The sequence below is a fragment of the Populus trichocarpa genome, chromosome 19 (assembly GCF_000002775.5).
Source record: "Populus trichocarpa isolate Nisqually-1 chromosome 19, P.trichocarpa_v4.1, whole genome shotgun sequence".
NCBI lineage: Eukaryota > Viridiplantae > Streptophyta > Magnoliopsida > Malpighiales > Salicaceae > Populus > Populus trichocarpa.
Genome location: NC_037303.2, coordinates 8897788 through 8923326, shown reverse-complemented (window position 1 = coordinate 8923326; position 25539 = coordinate 8897788). Strand labels below are relative to the sequence as shown.

Genomic DNA, 25539 nt, shown 5'->3' with positions numbered 1-25539 from the left:
ATACAATTTTATTACTTTATCTTCTCTAAATTTTAAATTAATTTCCTGAAAATGTTCATCATGATTTATAATATTTCTCCCTAATTTATCACTTTTCAATTAATAGTTACCTTATTTAACCCAAATTTATCTATTTTTTACTAAGGGTTTACAGGGGGCAAGTATTAGAAAATAATAAGAATGAAGATATTTGAGAATGTCCATTAACGATGAGAAAGTGGTTGAAAAACCCAAAAAAAAAATAGAATACTTGTGAACGAAATCCATGAGATCTTGATTGAGGACGCAGAATAGGAAAGCCCAACAAGCCTAAAAAAAGAGGGCTTTGCTAAATGACAAATCTTGAAAAGACACACGAGTATTTAAAAAACAAAAAAAAAAGCTTCTCCTACATCTTCAACGAATAAAGAAAAAGAAAATCATTGAGGAACTTGCAAATGTAATAGAAAAGTGCATTGATATCTTGATATGAGCAGATAAAAAGATTTCTAGAAAGAAAAGTTGATTAGGAAAGATTTCTAGAAAGAAAAGTTGATTAGGCGTTCGATTAAAGTTTTAGAGTGAAAAAAAACCTAGAAAGATCTCTTGTTTCAACTTCTAAAAGCGAAAGTCTTTAATAGCATAACATATGTTGGAAGAATAGCATTTTATTTCTTTATTACGTGCATTGAAAAGTTCATTCTAATCAAGCAAGAGGGAAAGACTAATAAATAGCGCTCTCAAAATATAAAGAAGCATTTATAAGATTCATGATAAAACGAATAATTATTAATTTTTGTTCATGTTGAGAAAATCAAAACACAAGACTTCAAACAAGTATTTGATTTTTTAAAACCCGATACAAAATAGGTCATCTCCTAAACTAATCACCATGATAAAATATCTTTCTTCAATGACTAAATACAAATCATGAGAGTAACATGAACATTGTTATTTTGACATGACATTAAACAATCTCATGTTTTCCAAAAGACAAAGTAAATCTTATAAAATCTTTGTTAGGGAAAACACCCTAAAATAAAAACCAAAGTGTGTCACGAGTATTTAAAAAACAAAGCACACAAAAAATCACATTGTCATAAGACAAAAAGTTTTAATTCATTTCTAATTAGGAAAAATATGAAAGCATTCTCCACGGCCTAAATACTCACAAGAAAAATAAGGCTACAAAGATAGCTCGACACTCAAGATTTGAAAGTAACTCGCACGAACTTGTTCGAGTAAACTGGGAGGGTGAGCCAGTAAGAGAGACCACCTAGGAAATTACAACCCTTAATAATAATAATAATAATAATAATAATAATAATAATAATTGAGAAGGGGGACCTATATTTTGAAAGGCATACATTACATATGGTTTAATTGTAACTTTGAAATAGTGTTGGCGTATGATTCGTCAATTAAGAGGAAAGATAGTGAAATCTACATGGGTGAACGGAAGTCGAGAAATGGCAAACACATCCCATCCATAAGGTGTGGATAACTAAGGTCATAAGACAAGGCACTCATTTTACGAGTTTATCCTTGAAGGGTATTTTGTTTTAAATTTTGTTTTAGAAAAGTTTTGGAAGGATTCAATACAAATCCTAGTTTTTTGAATTTGAAAAGGGGTAGATCACCCGTGAAAATAGGCTAATTTTTTTTAATTCAAAATGAGTAGGATTCCTATTAAAATAGACTAATTTCAGGGAAACATAAAGGCTTGTTGAAATTCTTTACATAATTTGAAAAAAAGTAGGTTGCCCGTGAAAATGGGCCATTGAATTTCAAAATGGGCAGGTCGCCCTTGAAAATAGATCAATTTCAGGGAAGCATAGAGGTTTGTTGAAACTCTTTTTGGAATTTGAAAAGGGGTAGGTCACCCATGAAAATAGGCCAATTTTTTAATTTCTAAATAAGCAAGTTCCCCGTGAAAATAAACAAATTTCAGGGGAGCATAGAGGCTTGTTGAAATTCTTTTTAGAATTCAAAAAAGGATAGATCGCCCATGAAAATAGGCCAACCTTTTAATTTTAAAAAGGACAAATCGCCCATGAAAATAGACTAATTCTTGAATTTTAAAAGGAGCAGGTCACCCGTGATAATGAGACCATTAAAATGGGTGGATCACCAAGCAAGTCCGACATACAGTTTTCTTTACAAGCTCACTATGTAAAATCTTAATGAGATTTTGCTTCGTATGCATTGTAAAAATGGAGCAATTGTTGTTACCCACTTTTAACCCCATAAAAAATAAAGAAAAGAAAAAAGAAAAAACTAGAAAATAAAATCCAAAATACAAGAGGATATACATGAAGAAAGCTTAGAAAATTGCTCAAGTTAGTGGTGAAGGACCAAAATGACAAGTGAAAAAGTTTGAGGACCAAAATATATAACATTGACAAAATTAGAAAACCCAATTCTGATTGACAAGAGGCCTCATTAATGAAAATATTTTTATTTCAGGTAAAGAAACATAAATTTGGATAGGTAAGAACTTAATGAGAATTTTGAAAGACTTAATTGATTTTATTATGGACTTAATTGCAAGAAAAAATAATATTTTAAATCAATTTAGGCTTTAATTAGAAGAAAATAAAGTTTAGGGGGTGAATTGCAATTTTAAAGAGTTAATTTGGTCAGATCAAGAGCTTAATTGTATAAATATTAAAGTTTGATGAAAAATTAGAGACGTGATTAAAGAATCTAAAATCAAGGACCAAACTGAAATAGGCGTGTGAATGTAAAGGTTGGAACTGGTTAAATCAGGGGCTAAATTGAAGAAATTAGAAGTTTGGTGATCAATTAAGGGTCAAAATGCATAATTTCATAACAAAGAACTAAAATGAAACAGACGGTTAATTTTGGGGCTGACAAATTGAGTTTGGAAGAGGTGGAATTGCATGAAATTAAGAGTTTAGGAGGTAATTATGAGTGCAATTAAAAGCAATAGGAAAAAAAAGAACTAAATTACAATTTACCAAAATCTCAAATTACAAACCCTATTTTTTAGGTTTAGCCTAAACAATGTATCGTTCGGCCACTATGTATCTTTTTTTAGCAGTTTTGACTGATTAAGTAAGCAATTTCAGGCAAATGAATATGACGTTTCTGACCACCTTCGGGGCTATAACCACCACCATTCAACTGAGCAACACTTCTTCCACAAAGATCAACTACTCTTATCAAATATTTGCATCTTATTTTCTCCAATGATCTTAACAACATGTTGTCCTCGATCAGCCTCACTGCATTGGCAGATTTTGGGCTGATCAAGTTGGCACCTTCAAGCGAATGGATGTGAAGTTATAGACCTTCAAAACAAGCAAGGTTGGATCCAAACAAAAAGTGTGCACCCCTTCTATCAACTTCAAGTGGTCTTCAACAATGATGATGTTAGAGTTGCTTCGACAAAACCTCAAGAGTGAGTAACTCGATCATCGATGGTTGTGATACCCATTTCGCAAAACCACTAATCTTTTTTGTGTGGTCACACTTCAAACCTTCTCAGTGGGTTCTTATAAAAGGTTGGTCATGTTTCTCTCAAGATCAAAAGGCTAGAAACAAGCTCTTTGGTCTTCAAGTTTGGAAAAAACACCAAAATCTCCAAAACCAAGTTTGTTGCAAAACCACCATTGTAAAACCAATATAGGTACAAAGCTTATAGCTATAAAACATACCCAAAACTCTCTTATTTTGATCAGAGGGTCAAGCTTTGATGAAGAAGGATCAATCTTTGATTGAATCCTTGCTTGAAACCCTATAAATACCCCTGGAAAATCAAGGCAAAAGAGCAACAACGATGATAGAAAGAATAAAGAGGAAGATAGGATAAAGGAGTCTCAAATGTGAAGGTTTAAGAGCATAGTACAAAGATTTCCTCAACTTTGAGAGAAAGTAACAAGCTTGGGAAAGAAAGGACAAAATCCATTATTAGAGCTTAAAAGGTATAAAAAAAACTCTTCTAATCTAGCAGGTGATGTTCATGAGGCACACCTTTAACTCTTTATTACATGTTTTAATGGTGTTTTGAACTTGTTTTTGGTGATACATTATATTGATCTTATATTTTGATTAATGCATGAAATTTTATTTTTTTTTGCTTAATTTTGATCTGAGTTGTTTGTTACTATTTACTAGATGTTTAGGAAATGTTTTAATGTTTATTTTGCTAAAATAAAATGGTTTTTGTATTTTGCCAAATATGGCAGTAGGTATTTAATGTTTTTTTTTATTAGTGTATTTTCTTGGTTCCTGAGCTTGATCTAGGTCCCAAGTTGTTTAGAGAGTTAGTTTCGAATTGAGATTCGATGTTGTTGTTAGTTGTCATTGGGGTTGCAGTTATGAAGGTGAAGTTTAATGCATGATTTTGATTATTTTTTTATTAGTTATTTTGATTCAACTATGTTTTGTATTAGTAATGTGGTTCATAAGGACCAAAAGTAGTGTGTTTAGAGGCTTAGAAGGCCATTTCTGAGGTTTAACAGTGTGCTGGGTTTTCTAGGTTGTTGGGCAGTGTTTTTCATGTTCTTGGGAAGAACATTGTTTTAGCTCTATGATTTGGACTAGTTTTGGTCAATTTCTTTACACTAAACACTTTGTGATATTTGATTAATTAATAATATGGGGTTTATTGGCATCAATAACAAGTTTTTAATGGGTTTAAATCCTAGGGTTTCAGTTTAGAATCGAAACTCATTTGAACCAGATCATGATGATTCTTTGATAATTGAAGTGGATAGATGCTGGATTATTGATCCTTACATAATTCATAACATGTTTGTGGCCTTGTTTTGATCGTATATGGTCTACTTGGAGAGTCGTGTTGCTGGAATTGATATGAATGTTCTTCGTCTTCTTTATTTTTTTAGCGTTTGATTCGTTTTTGGTAAAAAAAAAAATTGAGTTTTTCTACTCTTTTTTAAGTTTGATTCCTTTTAAGTTTTAGTTTCATTTTTGGTTTAGTTCTCGGGTCAAACCATGTCTTTGGTTCAATTTATGGTAAGTCCAAAAATTTCAAGTCAGCCCAGTTGAGTCAACCTGGTCTGGTTAACCCGATCATGTCAACATTAGGTCAAAGGTTAAGACCCTGTTTGGCTGGCAATGTTTTTATTAAAGGTTTTTTTTTTTGTTTAAATGTGTGTTTAACAAATACCTCTAAGTCTATTTTGACTTTTAAAAAATGGGTTTTTACCAAATATGACTTTATAGAAATAAATAAAAAAAATATTGATTTTTGTTTGTTGCATACGGTTTAATCCTTACAAAAATTATATTTTAAAAAATAGGTGAATTGTTTTTTATTAACTGTTTTAGAAAATTTATATGCATTTTTTTTTATTTACAATAAGTTTGTAAAATTTCTTAAGGATTTTGCCAATATTTCAACAACCCTAAAAATTTTAATTCCTGAAAATTAATGGTCAATATTCTGGTATAAATGTTAGACGTACTACTAGGCTAGTATTTAAGCACAGGAATTGACTATAAAATTCTCAGAATTATTTTGAATATTCACTAATATTTTTTTTGGAGTATTTTTCACCACAATATATGAGTTATGGAAAATACTTTCGCTTTTCTGGATAGGTGAACTCTATTAGGACACCTACATGGATTTTTCCTATAAAAATTTATCTGGGCAAACGAGTCCATAATAAATTCAAAATGCCAGATTTATTTATGAGCATAAATCTTCGTTCTAAGCCGTAGACAAATCACTAGTTAGAAACTCATCAAAACCTTTAAACAATATCTATACCACACAATGCAGCTTACCTCAAGTAAGGTGTGTTAGGGGTGCTCATACATTTCCTAGTCACAATCAGTCTCTTATCCTGAAATTTCAAATAAAATCAGTCCATCTAGGTTTTCTAGTGACCCTGAACCAAACAACTATGTGACGACTTCTTAAGCTCAACACCGTAACGCCGTGCACACATGTGTGACATAAAGTAACATTTTGTAGGAAATATTCTTTTTTTATGATTTTTATTTTTCTTAAACATAATTAACTATTTACCATTCTTATTGGAACCAATAAATGTTTTAGAATCTGTAGTTTCTTTAAGTGTTAAATTATGAACCCTCTAATAAGTGACATATATCACATAACAATACACATTCATTAGAGCAAATGACATTACTTAATAGCATTATGTTCTAAATCAACAATGATTAATGTTTTTTTTTAATGTGCCTCATCTATTTACATTTTTTTCCAAAACAACATTGGCTAACCATTCTGGATAGTTTACTTATCTAATAAACTCGACACTCATGGCTTTTAAATTTTTTTATAATGTTTTATCTTGTTTCTTTTGAATTAATATTTCTTTTATATGGTTCTTTTTCAAGCATTTTTAAATCATTTGTTTAATTGAGACTTAACTTAGCTATAACCCTAAAGCATTTCTTTGTTTCAAATTCTTTGATTAATAATTAATAAAAAAAATTTACGGGTACTAGGTGTACCTCATCTCTCTTTTATTGAAAAATATTAAAGAGTGTTGACTTTCTATTTTTAAGATCAACTAAGTTAAAATGCCATGATAGTGTCTAGTAACTCTTTATTTGCCTAATTCATACATTAGCAGGGAACTTTACTACATTGAGCTAAGTTGAAACTCACACCTTTTAATCATAGTTTTTAAACCCGGCCCGGATTCCGGGTTTTGACCGGGTCATCGAGTCGCTCGGGTCAAAAAGTTTTTTAAAAAAATCAAAATGACGTCGTTTTAGTAAAAGAAAAACAAAAGTTAACGGGTTGCAACCGGGTTTTTGACCGAGTAAACCGAGTCGCCGAGTCACACAGAGTTTTTTCTTCCCCTGTATTTTCTTCAAACATTATAAATTAATTATTTGACAAGGTAGAGTTTAAATGGATGAATTCAACTTTTAAGGCTTTTGAGAGAATTAAGTTAAGGATAAATAAATCATTTGAACTATGTCATTATAACTTTAATAAGTTTTTGAGGTTGTTTTAGTGCTTCGGATATGGTATTGTTGGTGTTTTGAGTTTAAAAAGATATCTTATAAAATTCTTTAATGAAAAATTTAATAAAGCTAAACAAAACTATTTAACATATGATAATGAATTTTATTCTATAGTTTAGTCCCTTCATTATTAAAGATATTATTAATTTCCACATGACTTTAATTTTTTTTTTCTAACCATAATGTATCATGAAATTTGAATTTTCAAAAGAAATGAATCCTAATTGTACTAAATGGGTTAGATGCCTGAATGAGTACTCTTTTTTTTCTTGAGTATTATTTTGATACTCAAATAAATTTGTCGATGGTCATTTGGGTAAAGATGATATGAAATTCATTAGCTATTTTTTTTATATAAACATTGTGGAAATTGTTTGGAATTTCATTGAGTTAATTGAACCTTAAATGATTCTCTCATATGTTTTATCAAAGAAAAAAAAGGTTAATTTGGATTTAATTTTAGCTATTATTGAATTTGCCTTTAATAACTATTTTAAACTAAAAAAGGAACTTTAGAAATTGTTCATGGTTATTTTTCTAGCACGCCTCTTGATCTTGTCTCCCTTTTAGTGATATTCGCATCTATTGAATCTCTTGCCAAGCACATGTATGATTTACATGTCAAGATTAGGTGAAAGATTGCATTAAGCAAATGTGAATTGTGAATAATTTAATGGATTTTCTATTTAGATGAATATAATGATTTGGATTTTTTTTTCTAATTGAAATATCACTAAGGTGAGCATGACATCGTTGCGTTAAGATTTAATTAAGGTCATAAGAAATTGTTCCTCGCTTGTATGAAAAGAGTTTAGGAACTTAGTTAAAACCATGTTTTTTAAAAATTTAAATTTTTATTTTATTTTTTTATTTAAAATTATTTTTTTATGTTTTCAAATTATTTTGATGTGCTGATGTTAAAAATAATTTTTAAAAAATAAAAAAAATATGATTTTGATGTATTTTCAAATGAAAAACATTTTAAACTACAACGGCTACCATACTTCCAAACATTTCCTACATAGGAATGTCTAATGGTTCAAAAAATCAGAATTTTTATTTATGAACTAGATGTAGGCATGGTTGAACCACATAAATGCGTGTGTTTGATAACTCTATCTCTACGCTTTTTATTTTATTTTATCATTTATTTATCTTATAAGCTCATTATTATAAATATACTTGTCAAGTGTTTGTTGCTTCAAGTAGTTTATATTTTCCTTATACATTTATATGAGTTGAATCAATAAAAATATTTAACCTTGTATATTCAATAAAATTATTAAAAAATAAAAATAGAAAAAAGATAAAATAGAGTATTTTCTTATGAATTAAAGAACAAAGTTTCAATTTATTTTCTCAAGAGTTAGTTATAATTGAGTCCTAATTATTTAGTATCATAATACTTGTATTTGTTTTATTGAAACTAATCAATTGATTGATTATGTAGCATGAAGAAAAAACAAATAGTTTCCACACTGAATTTAGTGGTTTTTATTCAAGAAATTGCTTTGTACTTCATTGAGATTTTCCATCTATCCACCTCCTTGCTATTTCTTATTTATTTAAAAAAGGGAAAGAAAATAGAAAAGAACTTAAAATTGAATGAAGAACTAATTTATAAATAATAATGGAGAAATTCTATAAAATTAATTTTAGGGCAAGGAAGTTGATGGGGGCAAAGAAGAGAAATTAGAAAGATTTTAACCGTTGGTGAGTAATATGTTAATTAACCATGGAGTTCGGGGACTAATTTGTAACTTTGGCAGGAATATCATCAGCATTGACATGAAGTGTAGAAAAGCAGCCATGGTATAGGGAAATGAATAAAGAAAGACTTGGGGCCAATACACCATAACGTGGCGCTAAGATGAAGAGAGTAGAAAACATTTTACACGGACGAGAGAATCTGTGAGAGCCGTTCGTTTTCAGTGATAAAAGAAATATAAAACGCGGGTTAGAAAAGAAGAAAAAAAAAAAAGGAAAAAAGAAAAAGAAAGGCGAGAAAGAAAGGGAGGGGTGTCTGGTCTTGGATGGTTGGTTGGTTGGTTTTTATTCTCCCTTGAGTTTTTGTGGAGAGGAGGACACTACGCCCTTTTTCTCTCTTTCTCTCTCTGTAAGCAAAAATAAAAAAATAAAAAAAAATACTCACCCCCGCTCTCTCTCACTAAAATTGAAAGAACAAAAAAACACAAATTCTTGGTTTTCCTGTTGGAATGGGAATTCCGGAAGAGAATGGAAAACTGAGAATTCGGTAGTATAGAGAGAATGATCAGAGTAAGAAATGGATTTTGATGCCGGAATCCCGATGTCTCGTGGTGGTGGTGGTCTACCAGCTGTGACCGAGGAAACTTCTCTGTCACCGTCTTTAAGCGAAGGTTCACATGTTGCTTCTCTATCTATCTCTCTGCTGTCTTTTATGATAATAAAGTAATAAATAAACATTGAATTTCCTGGTTTGTTTGTTGTCTTTGGTGTTGGTCATTGAAACTAATGAAAGAAATGCTGAGAATTCTCTGTTTTACCCTTCCTCTGTCGTAAATTTTGTTTGATCGTGTCTGAATTTGTTCAGTTCCAGCTCGTTTGTCTAAAGTTATAAGAATTTTGGTTTTTGTCGGCTGATGGGTCAGAATTTTAGCCTCTGTTTCAAGCGCTCTAACACTGTCTTGCCTTTTGTTTAATGTTTTGCATGTAAATGTAATGAAAAGCAACAATTTTTTTTAACTGTCCAAGAATCTAACATTCGAACTGGTGTTTGTAAAATTAACCCACGATTTTTGCATGAAATATTTAGCTTCTTGCTGCCCCCTTTATTATTATGCAAAAATCTCAAGTATTATGCCGTGTACAAGCTTCACTTTTTTTTTCCATTTTATACCCTTTACTTTCTGATTCGAGCAACTCTGCATATATACAGACAGGGAAAACAGGATTTGGAGAGATCCTTGTAGGAGATCATGGAGAAAATGAATATCGGGAAATTATTCTTTGTTTCTGTTTGGCGAAGATTTCTCATAGATGTTTGACCTCACCTGTCCAGTTTCATTTCAGATGCAATGTGGCAAATGAACCTGAGATCGAGTGAGACAATGGAAGCTGGGCCGTATCCCGAGCGTCCTGGAGAGCCGGATTGTTCTTATTACATAAGAACAGGCCTCTGTAGATTTGGGCCTACCTGCCGATTTAATCATCCTCCTAATCGGAAGCTGGTATGAGCTGCAGTGTTCTCGGATCACAAAAACTACAGTAATATTACTACATTTTCAATTAGATTCTTATCTAGAATCGATGAACGCAGTTGAACTGAGCACCCGAGTCTTGGCAGATTGTGGTTTCTGTCTTATTGTTATAGAAATGCTACAGAACTATTGCATATGTTGCTATTTGGTTGTTTACAATTGAACATAATCAACTATATGTACTTAACTGTACTTATATGCTGATTTCCATTGTGTCTATTATCAAATAATGTTTCTAAAAACTGATTTACTAGTAAGTTCAAGCAAAATGCATTGAACTCACCTATTGAGTTGTTTTAAATTAGGGAAGTATACCCAATATCCTAAAGAAAGCTTTCTGAACTTTCAGTTCTCCTTTGGTGCGTAATTATTTGCTTTTCCCTTGTCAGTCAATCACACATCCGCACACATGGCCATGCATGTGTTTTTTGTTTGACTGAATGCAGACATATCCAATAATGATATGGTTGAATGTAGGAAGGAGGGATGCTTTTGTATCGAAAAATGTTTTCTTGTATGCATATATTCGGAATGTAAACGCTGCCTTGCATGGAGTAGCAAAATTGCAATTCAAGTTTTGGCATGCTCATTTTCACTTAGCAGTTTTAATTTTCATGTTTCCTTGCTAAACAAAAAAAAAAAAATCTCTTGGATTTATATGTTGAACTAAGATTTGTTGAATTCTAGGCTATTGCAGCGGCCAGGATGAAGGGGGAATTCCCAGAAAGAATAGGACAACCAGAATGCCAGGTTTGTTCCTTAGCTTGCTTTATGTGGACTTCATTTTTTCAAATTTACCAGTCATGAACTATGTCGCTTATTTTACCAAGAGGAATTAATATCGGAAAATTGTTGTGCTCCTTTTTATTAGTGTAAAGAATAAGGGAATTGATCTGATTCCTACCACATTATCACCATTATATAGTTTTCTTATTTTGACTTGAAACAAAGTTTCTCTGATAATATTGCATTTATCCAAGTGAAATGCTAGAAGGACATGTGCTCCTGGTAAAATACTAATATTTATTTTTGACATTTATTTAAATGATTTTCTTAAACAATGTTCAGATAATTTATATTGCAATGAATGGATTGTTTCAAATTTGCAACCGCAGAAACTGAATGTGATAGTAGTAAGCTTGCACTTTCCACAGATGGCAACACATGTATTACCAGCACCTGATAATGACAATTTTCCCACTGTCAATCTTTTTTTATTTTTTTTTATCACTGCATAGTTGAGATCCTATCTTCACTTTAAATAAATTAATAGGCCTCCATGTGCATCGTGCTTGAGAATATCTGTCGATATGGTAAAACTTTTCAGTACAAGGTAGTAATGTAGTCCCCTTAAAATAGGAATGAAACATATAGATAGAAGCACTGTATTTGTGTATTGAGAAGGGAATGTTCTGAACATTCTGATTTACATCGCTCTTAATGTCTGACGAAAAGTAATTACCTTTAAATTTGGTGAGAACCAAATGGGTGCATTGTGAGTTTTTGAATTGCTCGGATTGAAACATTAATCATGTTTCATGTAGATGGAATATGAGAATGAGATACTATTGACCATAGAGGAGGGACAGTAATTAAATCAAAGTTAAGATAATCACTGCAAAATTAATGCAACTGGAGCCAGAATTTCTGCCAGGGTCCAGAGAAGCTAGAAGAGTGGGGGAGTGATAGTTGTCTCAATGGGAAACTACTATCTAGTAATCTTCAGTCCTCTCTTCATAAAAACTAGCTGTCTGGTAGAGCTTATTCAATATAGTTATTATTATGCTTATTGTAATTGCAGATTTGAGAGACTGGCCAAAACGAAATTGACTTTGCCTTTCTTTCCAGACAAACTTTCATCAATTCAGACTATTCTGTTGTGAATCCTTTGAAGCAATTCATTAGGTGTAATCCCCATTTCCTCACATGTTCTTGAATTTTTGTCATTAATGGTAAATGTGGACATGAAATTTCTTTTTTGCAGCTTTTCATGTGTATTTGCAGTGGTGAAACCTGTATCCTGTGTTTGTTTTAAGGATTAGATTTTCCATTAGACCTTGAGAGATGACATTTGTCACACAGATATTTAGCTTCTCAATTTTATGGTTCTAAATTCTTCTGATTTATGTTCACGAGCTTTTTGTTATCCATTTGTTAAATGAAGCTCATTTACCTAACCTGTGCTGTTTTCTGAGATCCTCTGGTTTTCTAGTTGTTTGATTGTGTTTTGGAGAATTGGTTGGTCAAGTTTGGGATTTCAAAGTGTCTGCATAGAAAGTTTAATTCTTTGACTGTTTACTGTGCAATAGTTTATTCCAATGGTTCAATATGAATGTAAGTATTCTAGTTGATTTTGAAGCATTCTCTTTTACAAATGTCCTGGCTGGGTCCCTTTCTGGCTCTTGACCTATCCGCCACTTCGATCTATCAGAATGGTCTTATCCCACCATTAAAGACTTTTTCATGACATATTTTTCCTTCATAAGTTAGCTGGAAATATATGGTTAGTTGAAGTTTATGTCTATTGGAAGGTTTAAAAATATTATGGGAATGCTTGCTAATTGTTGGACATCTCCCAAGTGATGTGTTAGATGATGTGGTGGACAGAAATTAGAGAATTAGAAATGTTGATGACCTGTAATTGTATGGAAGTAAAAAAGATTAACTGGTTCTCTCCATTTCCTTTATGCTTTCATTATCTGTACTTTGAGTTTCACACCATGCTCATGGGACATCTCCTAAGTGAAATGTGTTAGATAATGTATTGGACAGAAATTAGAGAATTAGAAATGTTGATGGGCTGAAATTGTATGGAAGTAAAGAAGATTAACTGGTTCTCATCTTTTCCTTTATGCTTTCATTATTTCTACTTTTAGCATTACACCTTGTTCATGGGCCATCGCAATAATGATGTATTAATTTCCAACAATCACAATGAAAGACCATAAATGATGTTGATGATTGAGTTGATATTTGTTAATTCTTGTATAATTGGAGACCTCAGTCCTCTACGTACTGATAGTGATGCAGGACAGCTTTGGGGCTGTTAGGGATCCAAGTTTCAGGTGTTGTTCGTGGCTTTGAGCAGTGTTTTAGCAGACTTCAGGCTGAATCCGTGATGGGTAATTGTTGTAGGGTTGTTAGGTATGCATGAGATGTTGTTAGCGACTATTGATGGGTGTCTTAAGGTTAAATGAAGGGGTTTGTATGCTAGAGTCACGCTATTAGGAATTTTAGGAGTCTCACCAATAGGATAGAAAACCTAAGCTTGACATCTAGGGCTCTTTAAAGGGTCACACCTATGGGAGATTGAGTCACACAATCAAAGCAAGTTGCTGGAAATTATTGCCATCAAAATATTGAAACTACATTCTTATTTCTAGAGATTTAGTAGTCTAAAATCCAACAAGGACTTATATTCTAAACCAGCATAACAATTCCTATTTAGAATAGGAAAACATAACAACCTTAAGAATAATAAAATAAAATACTAAACAGAAATAAAACCTAGACCTAGAGGACTTTCCAGATTTTCCATTAAATCAGGAAGTTACATAAATACCCTTGAGACATTAATTTTGCTTCATTTGTTGTCTGCATCAGATATTTATAAGGATTTACACTTTACTCTGAGTATTGAGTTGGTTAGGTAATTGAAAATCCATGATTCCACCATTTTTCAGCATGAGAGACAGAAGTTTGAGGAATAAGTTAAATTCAGCTTGTAGTGCTTGAAGTTCTAGTTCATAGTTCTTATATGATGATGGTGAAACAAAAAAAGTACTTTAGGATTACTATTCTCCTATTTGATATTTTCTATTAGATCACTTGGAATTTTTAGTTGTTCTCATCTAATCATTTGAGGACTTTGGTGTTAATTAGAAGTTCATTTTATTTTCTATCTAGTAGAGGTGATTTTTGTTTTTGAGTTTACCAAGTCACGCCCCTAATGGTTAGAGGGTGTAGTTTGGGTTCTTGGTGTTTTCTAAAAGACTAAAGGCTCTAATTCTGTGTTTTAGATAGCATTGTTGATGATTGAGAATTGATGTCAAGATTTGTTTCTCTTCTCTCTACTAGAATTCTTGATGGTTTCACCCTTCTCTCCTACTTTGGGTCTTCTTTCCTTTTCTTCCTAAAGTCTTCTATCCTGTTTAATGCCACCTCTGATTCTTTTTCTGGTATCCTATAACTCAATCTAAGGATTTTGGCAATTTCCTTTTCTTGTAATTTTTGGTTTCTAAAACTAATGCTACACTTTAATTGTTTTCCAGTACTACTTGAAGACTGGAACTTGCAAGTTTGGAGCCACGTGCAAGTTTCATCACCCTAGAGACAAGGCTGGGGTTTCTGGAAGAGTGTCTTTAAATATTTTGGGCTATCCACTTCGACTGGTATGGATCTTTTATTTTTTTAACTCAATTAAGTACTTTTTTTTTATTGATCTGCTATCTCCATTTCTCACTCTTGTTGACGATGCTCTGAGTAGAACTGTTTGAAAAGGCATAGAGACTTGTGAAGGCTTTTGATGTAGGGCAGGTTTGAGATGTATGTTCTACAAAGGATTTGTCTTTGTGGTGAGCTAGGGTTTTTTATTCTTGGAATTAGTGTAGAATTGAACTTGTTTAGGAAGAAATAAGGAGAAACTGGGCTGTGAAATTCACCACACTGTAGCAGCAGAATAGAAAGTCAGAAAGAGAAGAGTTACCAGAAAATTGAAGAACAGAGAAAAGGAAAAGAAACCGTAGGTTCTCAGCCTTCAAATTGATATCAAAACTCAATTTATTTCATAACTCAACTCTGTTGAAAATTAAAACATAGCATCTCTATTTGTAGAGATTTAAGACTCCTTAAAAGACTAGGATTACTAATCTTTACTTGACTAGGAAAGAAACTAAACAGGAATAAAGTATTGAAGACTAAGACATCAAATTCCTAAACAAGACTAAACCTTCAAGTAATTCTGCAAATTTCTAAAATAACCCTAATTTGAAGGAATATGAGAAATTAGAATTCTGCCCCCACTTAAAAAATAACCCAAGACTGAAATTCAAACTTTTTTACTAAGAAACCTATCATTACAACTTATTCTAGAATAGAAAACACCTTTGTTGATGAAGAATTGCATAGGTTAGTTTTTGGTTTCTTTAAAAATAACTTAAGTGCATCATCAGCTTTCTGTGCTGGCATTTGTACTATTTTGGCATGTCATCCGCAGTTTCCAAATTTTATTTCCATTTTCCTATATGATAATTAGGATGTTTCTTTAATGTGTTTCCCCTGCCACAACTCTTTGAGAAAGTTTCTCGAATGAAGGATAATGGATAACACATGAAAAAATTGGTCAGTAGCATTCACCTATTGTCGGAGTCTTTCTTGATTTCCTTTCTACATTGTGGACAGAAAAAAGCCAGGACTCAAATTCTTACATTTTATATCTTGAAAAAGTTAGCACTTGCATTAAATGATAGGCGTATTCAATAAATATGATGTAGCATGTAATTGATGAGAAGCACAAAATTTTGACAAAATCATTTAGATATGATTTTGACATATAATTATCGCATCCCATTCAGTAGCCCTGGCTGTGTGAAACAAGAGGGAGAAATAAATTGGAAGCTAATTGCATGAGTAAAAACAAACTAAGATACGAAGAATATATATGAATGTGGAGAAAAGCCAATGAAATGTTTAGGATGGCGTGGAGTACTCTTATTGTCAATTTTCTTGAATTTGCTTCCAAGACTTCCAAATTTAATAAGCTCTGTATTCCTTCCATTAGTTTTGTATTTTTGCACTATCTATGTCCAATTGCCTTCTTGGAACGAATGGGAAATATCTCTTGTTGAAAATTGTTTGAGGGCTCCTTTGCTGAATGTAATGATCGGCTTGTTTTAAGTTTTTCTCATTCAATTCTGCAATGTTTCTGGTGGAAATAAGTAATGTCTTTGTCCATTTGTGGGATGAGATTGCCTTGCACATCCCCTGTCTCCCCTTGTCTTTATTGTATGTGTGCTTCCTAAGATGACATGCATTTTGTTTTTCATTTCACTCTATTCTTTTATTTCCTACAGAATGAGATGGAGTGTGCTTATTACTTAAGAACAGGACAGTGCAAGTTTGGTAGCACTTGTAAATTTCATCATCCTCAACCAGCTAATGTGATGGTTCCTTTGCGTGGCTCTCCTGTTTACCCTACTGTCAATTCTCCAACTACCCCTGGTCAGCAATCTTATCCAGGAGGACTTGCAACAAACTGGTCAAGAGCATCTTTTATTACCAGCCCACGCTGGCAAGCTCCTTCAAATTATACACCTTTGATTCTACCTCAGGGAGTCGTATCAGTCCCTGGCTGGAATGCATACAGTGTAAGCTCCTCTTTATCTTTTGTCAGAGAATACAATCAAGTACAATTTTTTGGTTACTTTGGAGGCTATTGGACTTGGATCACACAATGAGGGCAGCTCTCCCCCTCCCTTAATAATTCTATCTCTAAAGATTTTTCCTAACATATTTTATCCCCTTTAAGGATGGAAAGCTTTTTCCCTCCATAAAGATGATATATCTGGTTCTCGTCTTCCAAATTTAATAGTTTCATTCCTAAGAAGGAAATTTTTGTTTCTTTCTCCCCTGAAAGTCAAAAGAGATTTCTTAACATGTCAAGTACTTTTTTCTAGTACCCAACAACAACAAAGAATCACAAACTGGTTGGGATCGGTTTTACGTATCCTCCAGTGCCAATTAGCTTGATCAGAAACCGAATCCACCAAAATATCAAATGAAATGTCTTCCCCCAACCAAAGTCTTAAATCTTGGATCCAAGCTGTTTCCACTGATTATTTTTTTTGGCTGATTTAATTAGCGTGTCTTTTGTGTATGAGAAAATGGTTCTTCACTCATAGTACTTAGTTGTTGATGTTGCACATTTACATCTTTTTGGTACTTGTATTTCTTTTCAAACATTAAATTCGCTCAGCTTTTTGTACAATTTGCTAGTTTTATATAAATAGTGATTGACAAGCTTTGCTTTCAACTGTGATCGGAAAAATCTTTTAGTAGCCTTATTCAGATATTTTCTGTTTTGCAAAATTTTTTGGTTATTTTATATTCTGGGACATCTGAACTTGGAAGTATCAGCTACCCTTAGTTGCATTAGGGGATGAGTCTGGAGCTGAAGCTTGGTCGAAGTTGATTGGGGTTGGCTGGTGATGAGTACTAGTGATGGTGATGGGGTGACTCTGCTTATTTGGGGTAAAAGGTACTAGTGTTTGTTTTGGGATCTCGGACTTGGAGGTAGGTGTTTTTGGTATTTTTTATGATAGATGTTGTGGCAGAGTTGCTGAAAACTTTAGGAAACTTTATTGAGTGAAATTTCAATATTTCATGTGCATAGGGCTGGTGTTTATGTCATTCACGAGGGTGCCAAGCCTACCAAGCTGACTGTAGTCCTGAAAATCAGAATATTTTTCATATTGGTCCCTATAATATTCTAGTCTAGCCTCCAAATAAATTTGTTTTTTTTCTTCAATATTCCATGTGCTTAGGGCTGGCGATTACGTCTTTCATGAGGGTGCCATGCCTACCAAGCTGACTGTAGTCCTCGAAAATTAGAATATTTTTCATATTGGCCCCTATAATATTCTGATCTAGCCCCTCCAAATAAATTTTTTTTCTCTTAAGTTCTGTAAACCCCTCAGCATTGAGCGTGCAATTGCTTGTTCCCCAGCTTTGAGTGTGCAATTAATGTTGGTTATTTTAGAGGTGTCTGGCAGTCTGCTATGCCTTAAGGCACACGATTTTTTTGCATCAAGAGGAAATCTTGCCATTTGGATTTTAATGTATGGCATAATACCATTTTGGGATTACAAATTGCAGGGAAGTTTCTAAAATATCCAGCCATAGCTGCAAAACTATGAAAGTATCAAGATTTCCAAAGAGCAAAATGAAATGACAGTTAAATGTTTCCACCAAAGTGTGACCAATCTTTAGCTAGTGCATTTAAACTAAGCTATTTACTTAACTAGTATTATCCTCTGAAAATCTTGGCATCTATATGGAGTTTAAACGAGACCAACAAATACGTCATCTTGATCTCTAAGATTGGTTTAGGTGCAATTAGAACATTTCCAAATGTTTCTGGAGTTATTTTGGGCTGTGGTCCAACAATGAATTTGTAGGAGGCTCTGACATCTGCTTTTACAGCTGCATCAAGGGCATAATGAATTTTTATTAATGCTCTTTTGTTTTGCAGTTGACATTCACTTGCTAAGCTTTCTGTGTGCATGAGTTGAGTATCAAGAAATGTGACATGGTTGTTGAACTATTTTCCAGGGTCAGGTTGGGTCGGTATCATCTCCAGAGAGTCAGCAACAAACAGGAAACAGTCAGATATATGGAACCTCACGCCAGAATGAATCAGTCAATGCAGGATCTCAAGGGACATTTTCTCCATACCGTTCTGATTCTGTCCCCATGGGATTTTATGCCTTGCAAAGAGAGAGTGTTTTTCCTGAGAGACCTGGTCAGCCTGAATGCCAGTTTTACATGAAGACCGGAGACTGTAAGTTTGGTGCAGTTTGTAGATTCCACCATCCAAGGGAGAGGCTAATTCCTGCTCCAGACTGTGTCTTGAGTGCAATAGGGCTGCCTTTACGTCCGGTGAGTTCAGTTTCCACCATCCCTGTTTTACTTACATGTAATTATCCCCATTTAGTTTGCGCAGTGCACTTAACAAAACCTGAGCTTAGGAGGAGGAAAAACTAAGCTTCACACCTAGGATTCTTGGGAATTACACCCAAGTAAGATTGTGGCTCGTAGTTACAAAAACAAAATTGCTGGAAATTTTATTTCGTTGACGCCGAATCCTTATAGAACAAATACATACCTTTGTATAGAGTCCTAGCACTCGGAGTCCAAGAAAGACTTGGATTCCTATATAAGAAGATAGTAATCCTATTTAGAATAGAAAATCCCTAATAAGACTAGTTACTTTAGGACAGATAAATGCTAAATAGAAAATAAAACTTAGAGCTACAATATTCCAAATTTTCAAGCAAACTTGGAAATTACCAAAATACCTCTTCATTCCAGAATTTAAATAAAAACACATTAATTCTGTTATTATGTTGCATGAATTTCAAAAACAAAATGATAGCAAATCAGACCTAGTAGTGTGTAATGGACCAAAGAATCAAATTCTTTTACCAAAATGCAGTTCCAATTCCCGCTCAATATATAATCAATATGAATAAATTGCAATTCAGCTCCACCTAGAGCAAAAGTTTTTCTTTGTACTGGTCGAAGTCGACAGGGTAGGGACTGTTTTGTATTAAGAGGTGTAGTGGTTGGATTAGCTAATTGTTAACTGTGTTATATAGAAGTCCAAGAATTACATGATTTGAAGGTGGCTTCCACTGACAAGGAAGCTTTGAGATTGAGTAAAATTTTGGCATACAATAAAACTAATGAAAATAGGAAGGGAAGAAAGTGCTTTTAAAATTTTGATGTGAAGCAAGCCATACATGGCTAATATTGATAAATCATATCAAAACCTAAACACCTATTTTTATAATAAATCAAGTTCTCCATCCCACGTTTAACTCAACTTTTGTTTATAAATGATCGATCACACAGGAATGTATCAACTTTGTTTTCTGTTCAAACATGCTTGTAGGATCTGTGCTTCAACTCTGATTTTTTACTTTATAATTATTGGTTGGAGCTGATGTCTTGTTCGTGACAGGGAGAACCTTTATGCATCTTCTACTCTCGTTATGGCATCTGCAAGTTTGGTCCAAGTTGCAAGTTTCACCACCCTATGGGAATTTTCACATACAATCTCACAGCATCATCTTCAGCTGATGCCCCTGTTCGACGGTTATTGGGGTCCTCATCAGGATCTGCCGCGTTAACTTTATCATCGGAAGGGCTTGTTGAAGCCGGATCAACAAAGCCAAGGCGACTTTCACTATCAGAGCCTAGACAAATGCCACCTGGTGATGATAATATTGACACGGGGGGATGAACGGTGACAGTGCCCCAAGATATCGTCCAGTTAATTTTTACAATCTTTTGGACGATAGAGAAAGTCCTGTCTGTAAATTCATTTCCCATTGCTGGAGATGTATAGAGTTCATGCCAAGTTGATAATGCAATTCATCTGACAGACTTGACTCCGAATTTCATATTGCAGCATTGTATAAAAATATGCAAATATTGTCACATTTGGTGAAACCCAAAGTGAATATTTCATCTGTCTGATTCTCATTTTCTGATTTTCCCTGTTCAGTTTGTTATTTAAAGCATTTCCTGTGCAAGTGGTCTGTTGGATTTGGGAAAATCTCTAGTGTGGTTTAGTTGGAAGGTGTTTTCATGGGGTCGATTGATAGACATCAATTTTAAGAATTTTTACAACAGATCATTTCAGATAATACAAGTCTTGCAGCTCAGCGCCACCTTGTGGTTAAGCCTCCAAGTTAATTCCTCACTTCCAACGTAAAAAAAAAAAAGGGTGTTAGTGATATGCATGTGTTTTCGGGTATATATATATATATATATATATATATATATATATATATATATATATATATATATATATTAAAACTGGAAAGTTAATCTTCCTATGCAGATATTTAACCCTAAATATCCTTTTTATTCTACACTTTTTTTATTTATTTTATCTAAGAGGTTAACTTCGGTTGATAACAACAACAAAAAATTTAATTTTTATAAATGCATCATGTAAATATAATTTAAAAATAAATTTACAATAATCTTTTTCAAACATTATAAAATTAAAAATAAATAAAACTATTAATTAGCATTTAAAAAAAAGTGAACTAAAATTTATTAAAAAAAAGTAAGAGATATGGTTTTAATTAAAATTTAATTAAAAAATTTAGGCAAAGTAAAATAAAAAAATACAAAATAAAAAAGGATATTAATTAAGATTTAAATAAAAGAATAAAAAAAACAGAGATCAAAAGCAACTGGACTTGGAATCCTAAGTCAACGCCCCTAGCTAGGGATCCAAAATCCTAGATACATTTAAGCCTAAAAGCATACGCCCGCATGCCTCAGCTTTTATATATATATATAAAGCTCTAATTAAATAAATTAGAAACCTTACTAAACTCATTTTTAACTCCAAAACAACCTCTAATCTCTAAAAAGAAAAATATTAAATAAATTCAAAAAACGATTAAGGATCTTGATTTATTTTTTCCAACAATGAAACCTACTTTCATTATATTTATCTCTCTAAGACAAATCTATAAACACCAAAACCAAAGTTATTAATAGTTGAAATCTAGCTATTCAAAAGCTTTCTCCCTCCTAAATTTTTATTGCATCTTTCTCTCTTCTCTCTCAAGATCTAGGGACTGAAATGTGAATAAAATAAAATTTATCATCAAAACAAAAATATCTAAAAGAGAGGGACCAATCGTGAAAAAAAATAAAATTTTAGGACCAATATATTGTTTTACAACCTTAACCTGCTCTCTCCATAACATGTCAAAGAGGTTTTGTTGCCGCCGAACCAGCAGACCGGCCGTGTGAGCACAAGCTTCACTGACCACACAGATGTCGTTCCAATCTAGTTTAGCCAACGTCCACCAAACACTAGCTGATTCAAAGACTGCTAGAATGGTGTCGAGAGCAAACAAGCTTGCTCCGTCATTTTGCCGTCCAAGAAGACACCACATAGTAGCAATCTTCAGTGCAGCTAGCCTCTATCCGATTTCACAGACTTGTATAATTCTCCTTGCATGTTGTATGCACTGTTAACCAATCATGCTTGCTTGACACGTTTGGACAACACGATGGTTGTCACGTGCTGCACTTGGAATGGTTGTCGTTTGGACTTCAGATTTGCTTTCCTTTTGATGTTTGTTAATGGAGCAGCAATTCGGGCTCTGCCTTGCAACTTAAACTCCGGTAAAAAAAATATTTTGGACGGTTTCCACCGTCAAAAAGCCATGCCAACTTGCCAAGGCCTCAAATAAACTTATTTATTTATTTATTTTGAACCTGGCAAAAATTCTCTTAAGAGGCCCAAAGTGGGGCTTGATGGGCCCTGGCCTAGCAAAAATAAACAGAACCTGATTTAGGTTCGGCTGAAACCGAGCCCGTTCTAAGCCATGAACATCATGACACTTGTTATCTAGCTTGATTGATAAGAGAATATCATATGCTCGCCAGAGAATCCAAGCTCAGTGTTTTTTTTTTTTTTTTTAATTTTAAATTAAATTAATATTCTTTTAATATTAAAACTAAAATAAGATTTAAAAAATATTATTTTAACTTCTTTTCTTAAATAACACATCACTATTGTTAAATTCCATCCAAGACCCGAGTAATGAGTTTTGCCTAGATCATTTGGGTTAACTTTAATTTTTATTATAAATCAAAATGATATTATTTTGGTTAAAAAAAAAATATAATCAACTTATTGCAATTGAGTTTTTAACCGGATCTTATTATATCAAACGGATCATCAGGTCAACTGCCGGGTCAGTCAAGTTTTTTATTTTCTTTATTTTTTTTTAAACCCAATCGATTCTTGCTCTCTCTGTATGAATTCTTGTTTTATTTTATTTTTTTAAAGATATTTTTTAAAATAAATTTAAATTTTTTATTTTAAATTATTTTTTTAATATTTTTAAATTCTTTTAATGTGTCAGTTGAAAATAAATTTTAAAAAAATATTATTTTAATATAAATACATTTTAAACCTTAATCGCGGTACCAAACATCCCGTACTCCTTAGCAGCTGGAAACCAAAACAAACCCATCAACCGTAACGCCAAGTAACATTTAATGATGCGCCAAATCAAAAACTTGTTCTAGTACATATACAACTCAAAACCCCAATTGCCAATTCCCACATATTTCAAAAGCCTCGTGAAAAACCCATCTCATCATGTCTGCTTATGGGGTCTCTTTGCCTCTCATGCTGCTCCTCCTCCTCCTAGCTAGTGTGATCGATTACAATGAGGCAAGTACAAGCACAGGCCAGGTGAGTGTTGTTTCTTTCCATATTCCCCTCTTAATTCGTAGATCCCTTTGCTTTTCATGTCTAAATTGGTGTTTGTGGATTGAATTTTTGTTTATTTGGAGGTAAATGGGTCCGCAACAACAAGTAATGAGATGGTGCCGTTGATGGAGCCACTGAAGGTTACGGACATAAGAATGATGATGAATGAGACCAGGAGAAGATTGAATGGTTTTCAGATATGTGCAATGTGCACTTGCTGTGGAGGTGCTAAAGGGGTTTGCTTGCCATCTCCTTGTTGCTATGCCATCAATTGCAACATTCCAAACAGGCCCTTTGGTTTCTGTTCTTTCACTCCCAAGACCTGTAATTGCCTCAGATGCCATCTCTAGTTCTTCTGCTTTTTCTTGATCCTGTTGCAAGTGTGAGCGGGGGGAGGAGAATACCTGTTCTTAGATTTGTTTGTTTATAATTTTGTTTATTGCTGCTATCATACCAGTATATGATAGGGTCACTGTTAGTGTTTGGGTGTTGCTATTTCCAGGTAAAGCGTTGTTGCTATTTCCAGGCAAGGTAAAGGGTTGTTGCTACTTCCAGTGGGAAGTGTGTATAATTTTTTTAGGAAGTTGCAGCAACGCCTTCTGAGTGGAAACAGCAGACGAGGTTAGTATTTTAGCAATTTATGGATATTTGGAGGAGCATTGTTCTTATGTTTACCAAACCATTGGGGTTTGTGACAATCCAAGTAGTTGCCTTTAAGAATATATTAAATCTCAGTGCTCAGTAGTGCTGGTCTGTTATTCTCGACAAAGGATTAAGATTCACCATATCTTAATTTATTTGTTAATTGCTTATTATTATTATTATTATTATTTTATGTTTGTTCTCTGTCAACGTGAAAAATCTCAAATGCCCACTAATGTTTTTGCTGGAATATGTTGGTTGTCGACCTATGGCTGGCTTCTTTTGTGTCTTCAGCCTCATCTTTGATCTTTGCATATGCTGTTTTGTTTGGCGGAAAGAAGATTAGCAGTTGCTTCTTCTCCATGGTTAAGCATACATGAACAGCTCGTTAACCAATTAGCATGTTTGTTCTGGCAATGGCCCTGTAGTGGGGCTAGCTATATAAAATCATTCTGTATATTTTATACTCTTAATGCCCTGCTGCCAGGCTCCAACAGATAATGTCGGGGTGCCCTCGAGCGCATGATGGTCTTGAATTACCAATAAATAGGTTAGTGCTCATCGGTGCTGTAAAAGCTCTTATGTAGATAGGGTTTTTATAGGGGGTTGATATGATGATATTAATGCATGGAGGTGCTGATAGCGATAATAGCAAGGTGGGTGGAAGATGGGTGGGAGGCAATTAAGTCTAGTAGCAACTAGTTGCTGAGATTTTAAGGTGGAGGGGGGCCTTATGAGTTATAATCATAGATTGACCATTTATAATGTAGCCCTTTTTACATAAAAGCAGAAATATTGAGCTGAATTTTGTTTTTTATTTATTTGAACAAATTTATTAAGAGCTGTTTCTTTTTGTTTTAGTGGTGCATTTTAAAAAAATCTGAATTTCTTGTAGTGTTTTTTAATCGATTTAGAGTGTTTGTTTTGTAGGTAGCTTTTATGGTTGTGATTTAAAAAAATAAGTTTTAAAAAAGTATGGTTAGTTGGATTTAGATACGTGTTTGGTAAAAATTATGGTTGAAGTTTATGTGTAGCCAAAAAACATGTATAAAATGTTTGCCTAGTTGTGTTTGGAAGTGTGGTTACGGTTGCTTTTTAAAAGTGTTTTTTATTTGGAAATGCATCAAAATAATATATATTTTTTTATTTTTAAAAAATTAATTTTGATATCAGCGCAAAAAAAATATTAATTTGAAGTAAAAAAAATAAAAAATTTTAAATTTTTTAAAAGTGTTTTTGAAACACAAAAAAAACATGGTTTAAAGAATTTTTACGAAACTAAGTTAAAAAAATATCTGAAAATTGCTATATAAAAATTATGTTTTAAATTTAATTTTTTAATAGTTTTACGATATAAAATAATGTTTTTTTTGTTTTGTTATTAAACATATAAAAAATAGCGGAAAACAAACGCATCCTTAATACTCTTTGGAAAAATAAAAATCCAGTACGCAAACTGTAGGGCTCGTGAGCATGTAGACATGGCAGTAGGGTTTGCAGCCACACCGGCGTTTGGTGCATTGAGAAGAGTGTTCTGAGAATCTTATAGAGCTGATATATGACGAAACCCATGTGCTGTTTCAAGGGCAAACAGCGATGAAATTGTTTCTTATGAAAATTGGATGATTTAAGGCTCCGCCGCACGGCATG

General features: G+C 33.1%; 2 protein-coding genes across 2 annotated transcripts; both read left to right on the top strand.

The window, feature by feature from the left end:
- The first annotated feature begins 8982 nt into the window (after positions 1-8982).
- Positions 8983-20485, top strand: LOC7491104 (zinc finger CCCH domain-containing protein ZFN-like). Its single transcript, XM_002325865.4, has 7 exons — positions 8983-9353; positions 10027-10184; positions 10902-10964; positions 14486-14605; positions 16286-16579; positions 18543-18869; positions 19954-20485. The coding sequence occupies exons 1-7, from the start codon at positions 9260-9262 to the stop codon at positions 20233-20235; spliced, it is 1338 nt and encodes a 445-aa protein (XP_002325901.3). The 5' UTR covers positions 8983-9259; the 3' UTR covers positions 20236-20485.
- Positions 20486-23002: 2517 nt separating this feature from the next.
- On the top strand, positions 23003-24099 carry LOC7459219 (uncharacterized). The gene is made up of 2 exons (XM_002325864.4): positions 23003-23229; positions 23331-24099. The coding sequence occupies exons 1-2, from the start codon at positions 23134-23136 to the stop codon at positions 23595-23597; spliced, it is 363 nt and encodes a 120-aa protein (XP_002325900.2). The 5' UTR covers positions 23003-23133; the 3' UTR covers positions 23598-24099.
- Positions 24100-25539: the final 1440 nt, after the last annotated feature.

Bases quoted from the DNA above. Each gene is read 5' to 3' on its own strand.
- LOC7491104 (XM_002325865.4), top strand. From the start codon at position 9,260: ATGGATTTTGATGCCGGAATCCCGATGTCTCGTGGTGGTGGTGGTCTA. The intron at 10,185-10,901 runs GTATGAGCTGCA...GTTGAATTCTAG, and splicing joins ATCCTCCTAATCGGAAGCTG to GCTATTGCAGCGGCCAGGAT. The intron at 10,965-14,485 runs GTTTGTTCCTTA...ATTGTTTTCCAG, and splicing joins TAGGACAACCAGAATGCCAG to TACTACTTGAAGACTGGAAC.
- LOC7459219 (XM_002325864.4), top strand. From the start codon at position 23,134: ATGTCTGCTTATGGGGTCTCTTTGCCTCTCATGCTGCTCCTCCTCCTC. The intron at 23,230-23,330 runs GTGAGTGTTGTT...GTTTATTTGGAG, and splicing joins CAAGTACAAGCACAGGCCAG to GTAAATGGGTCCGCAACAAC.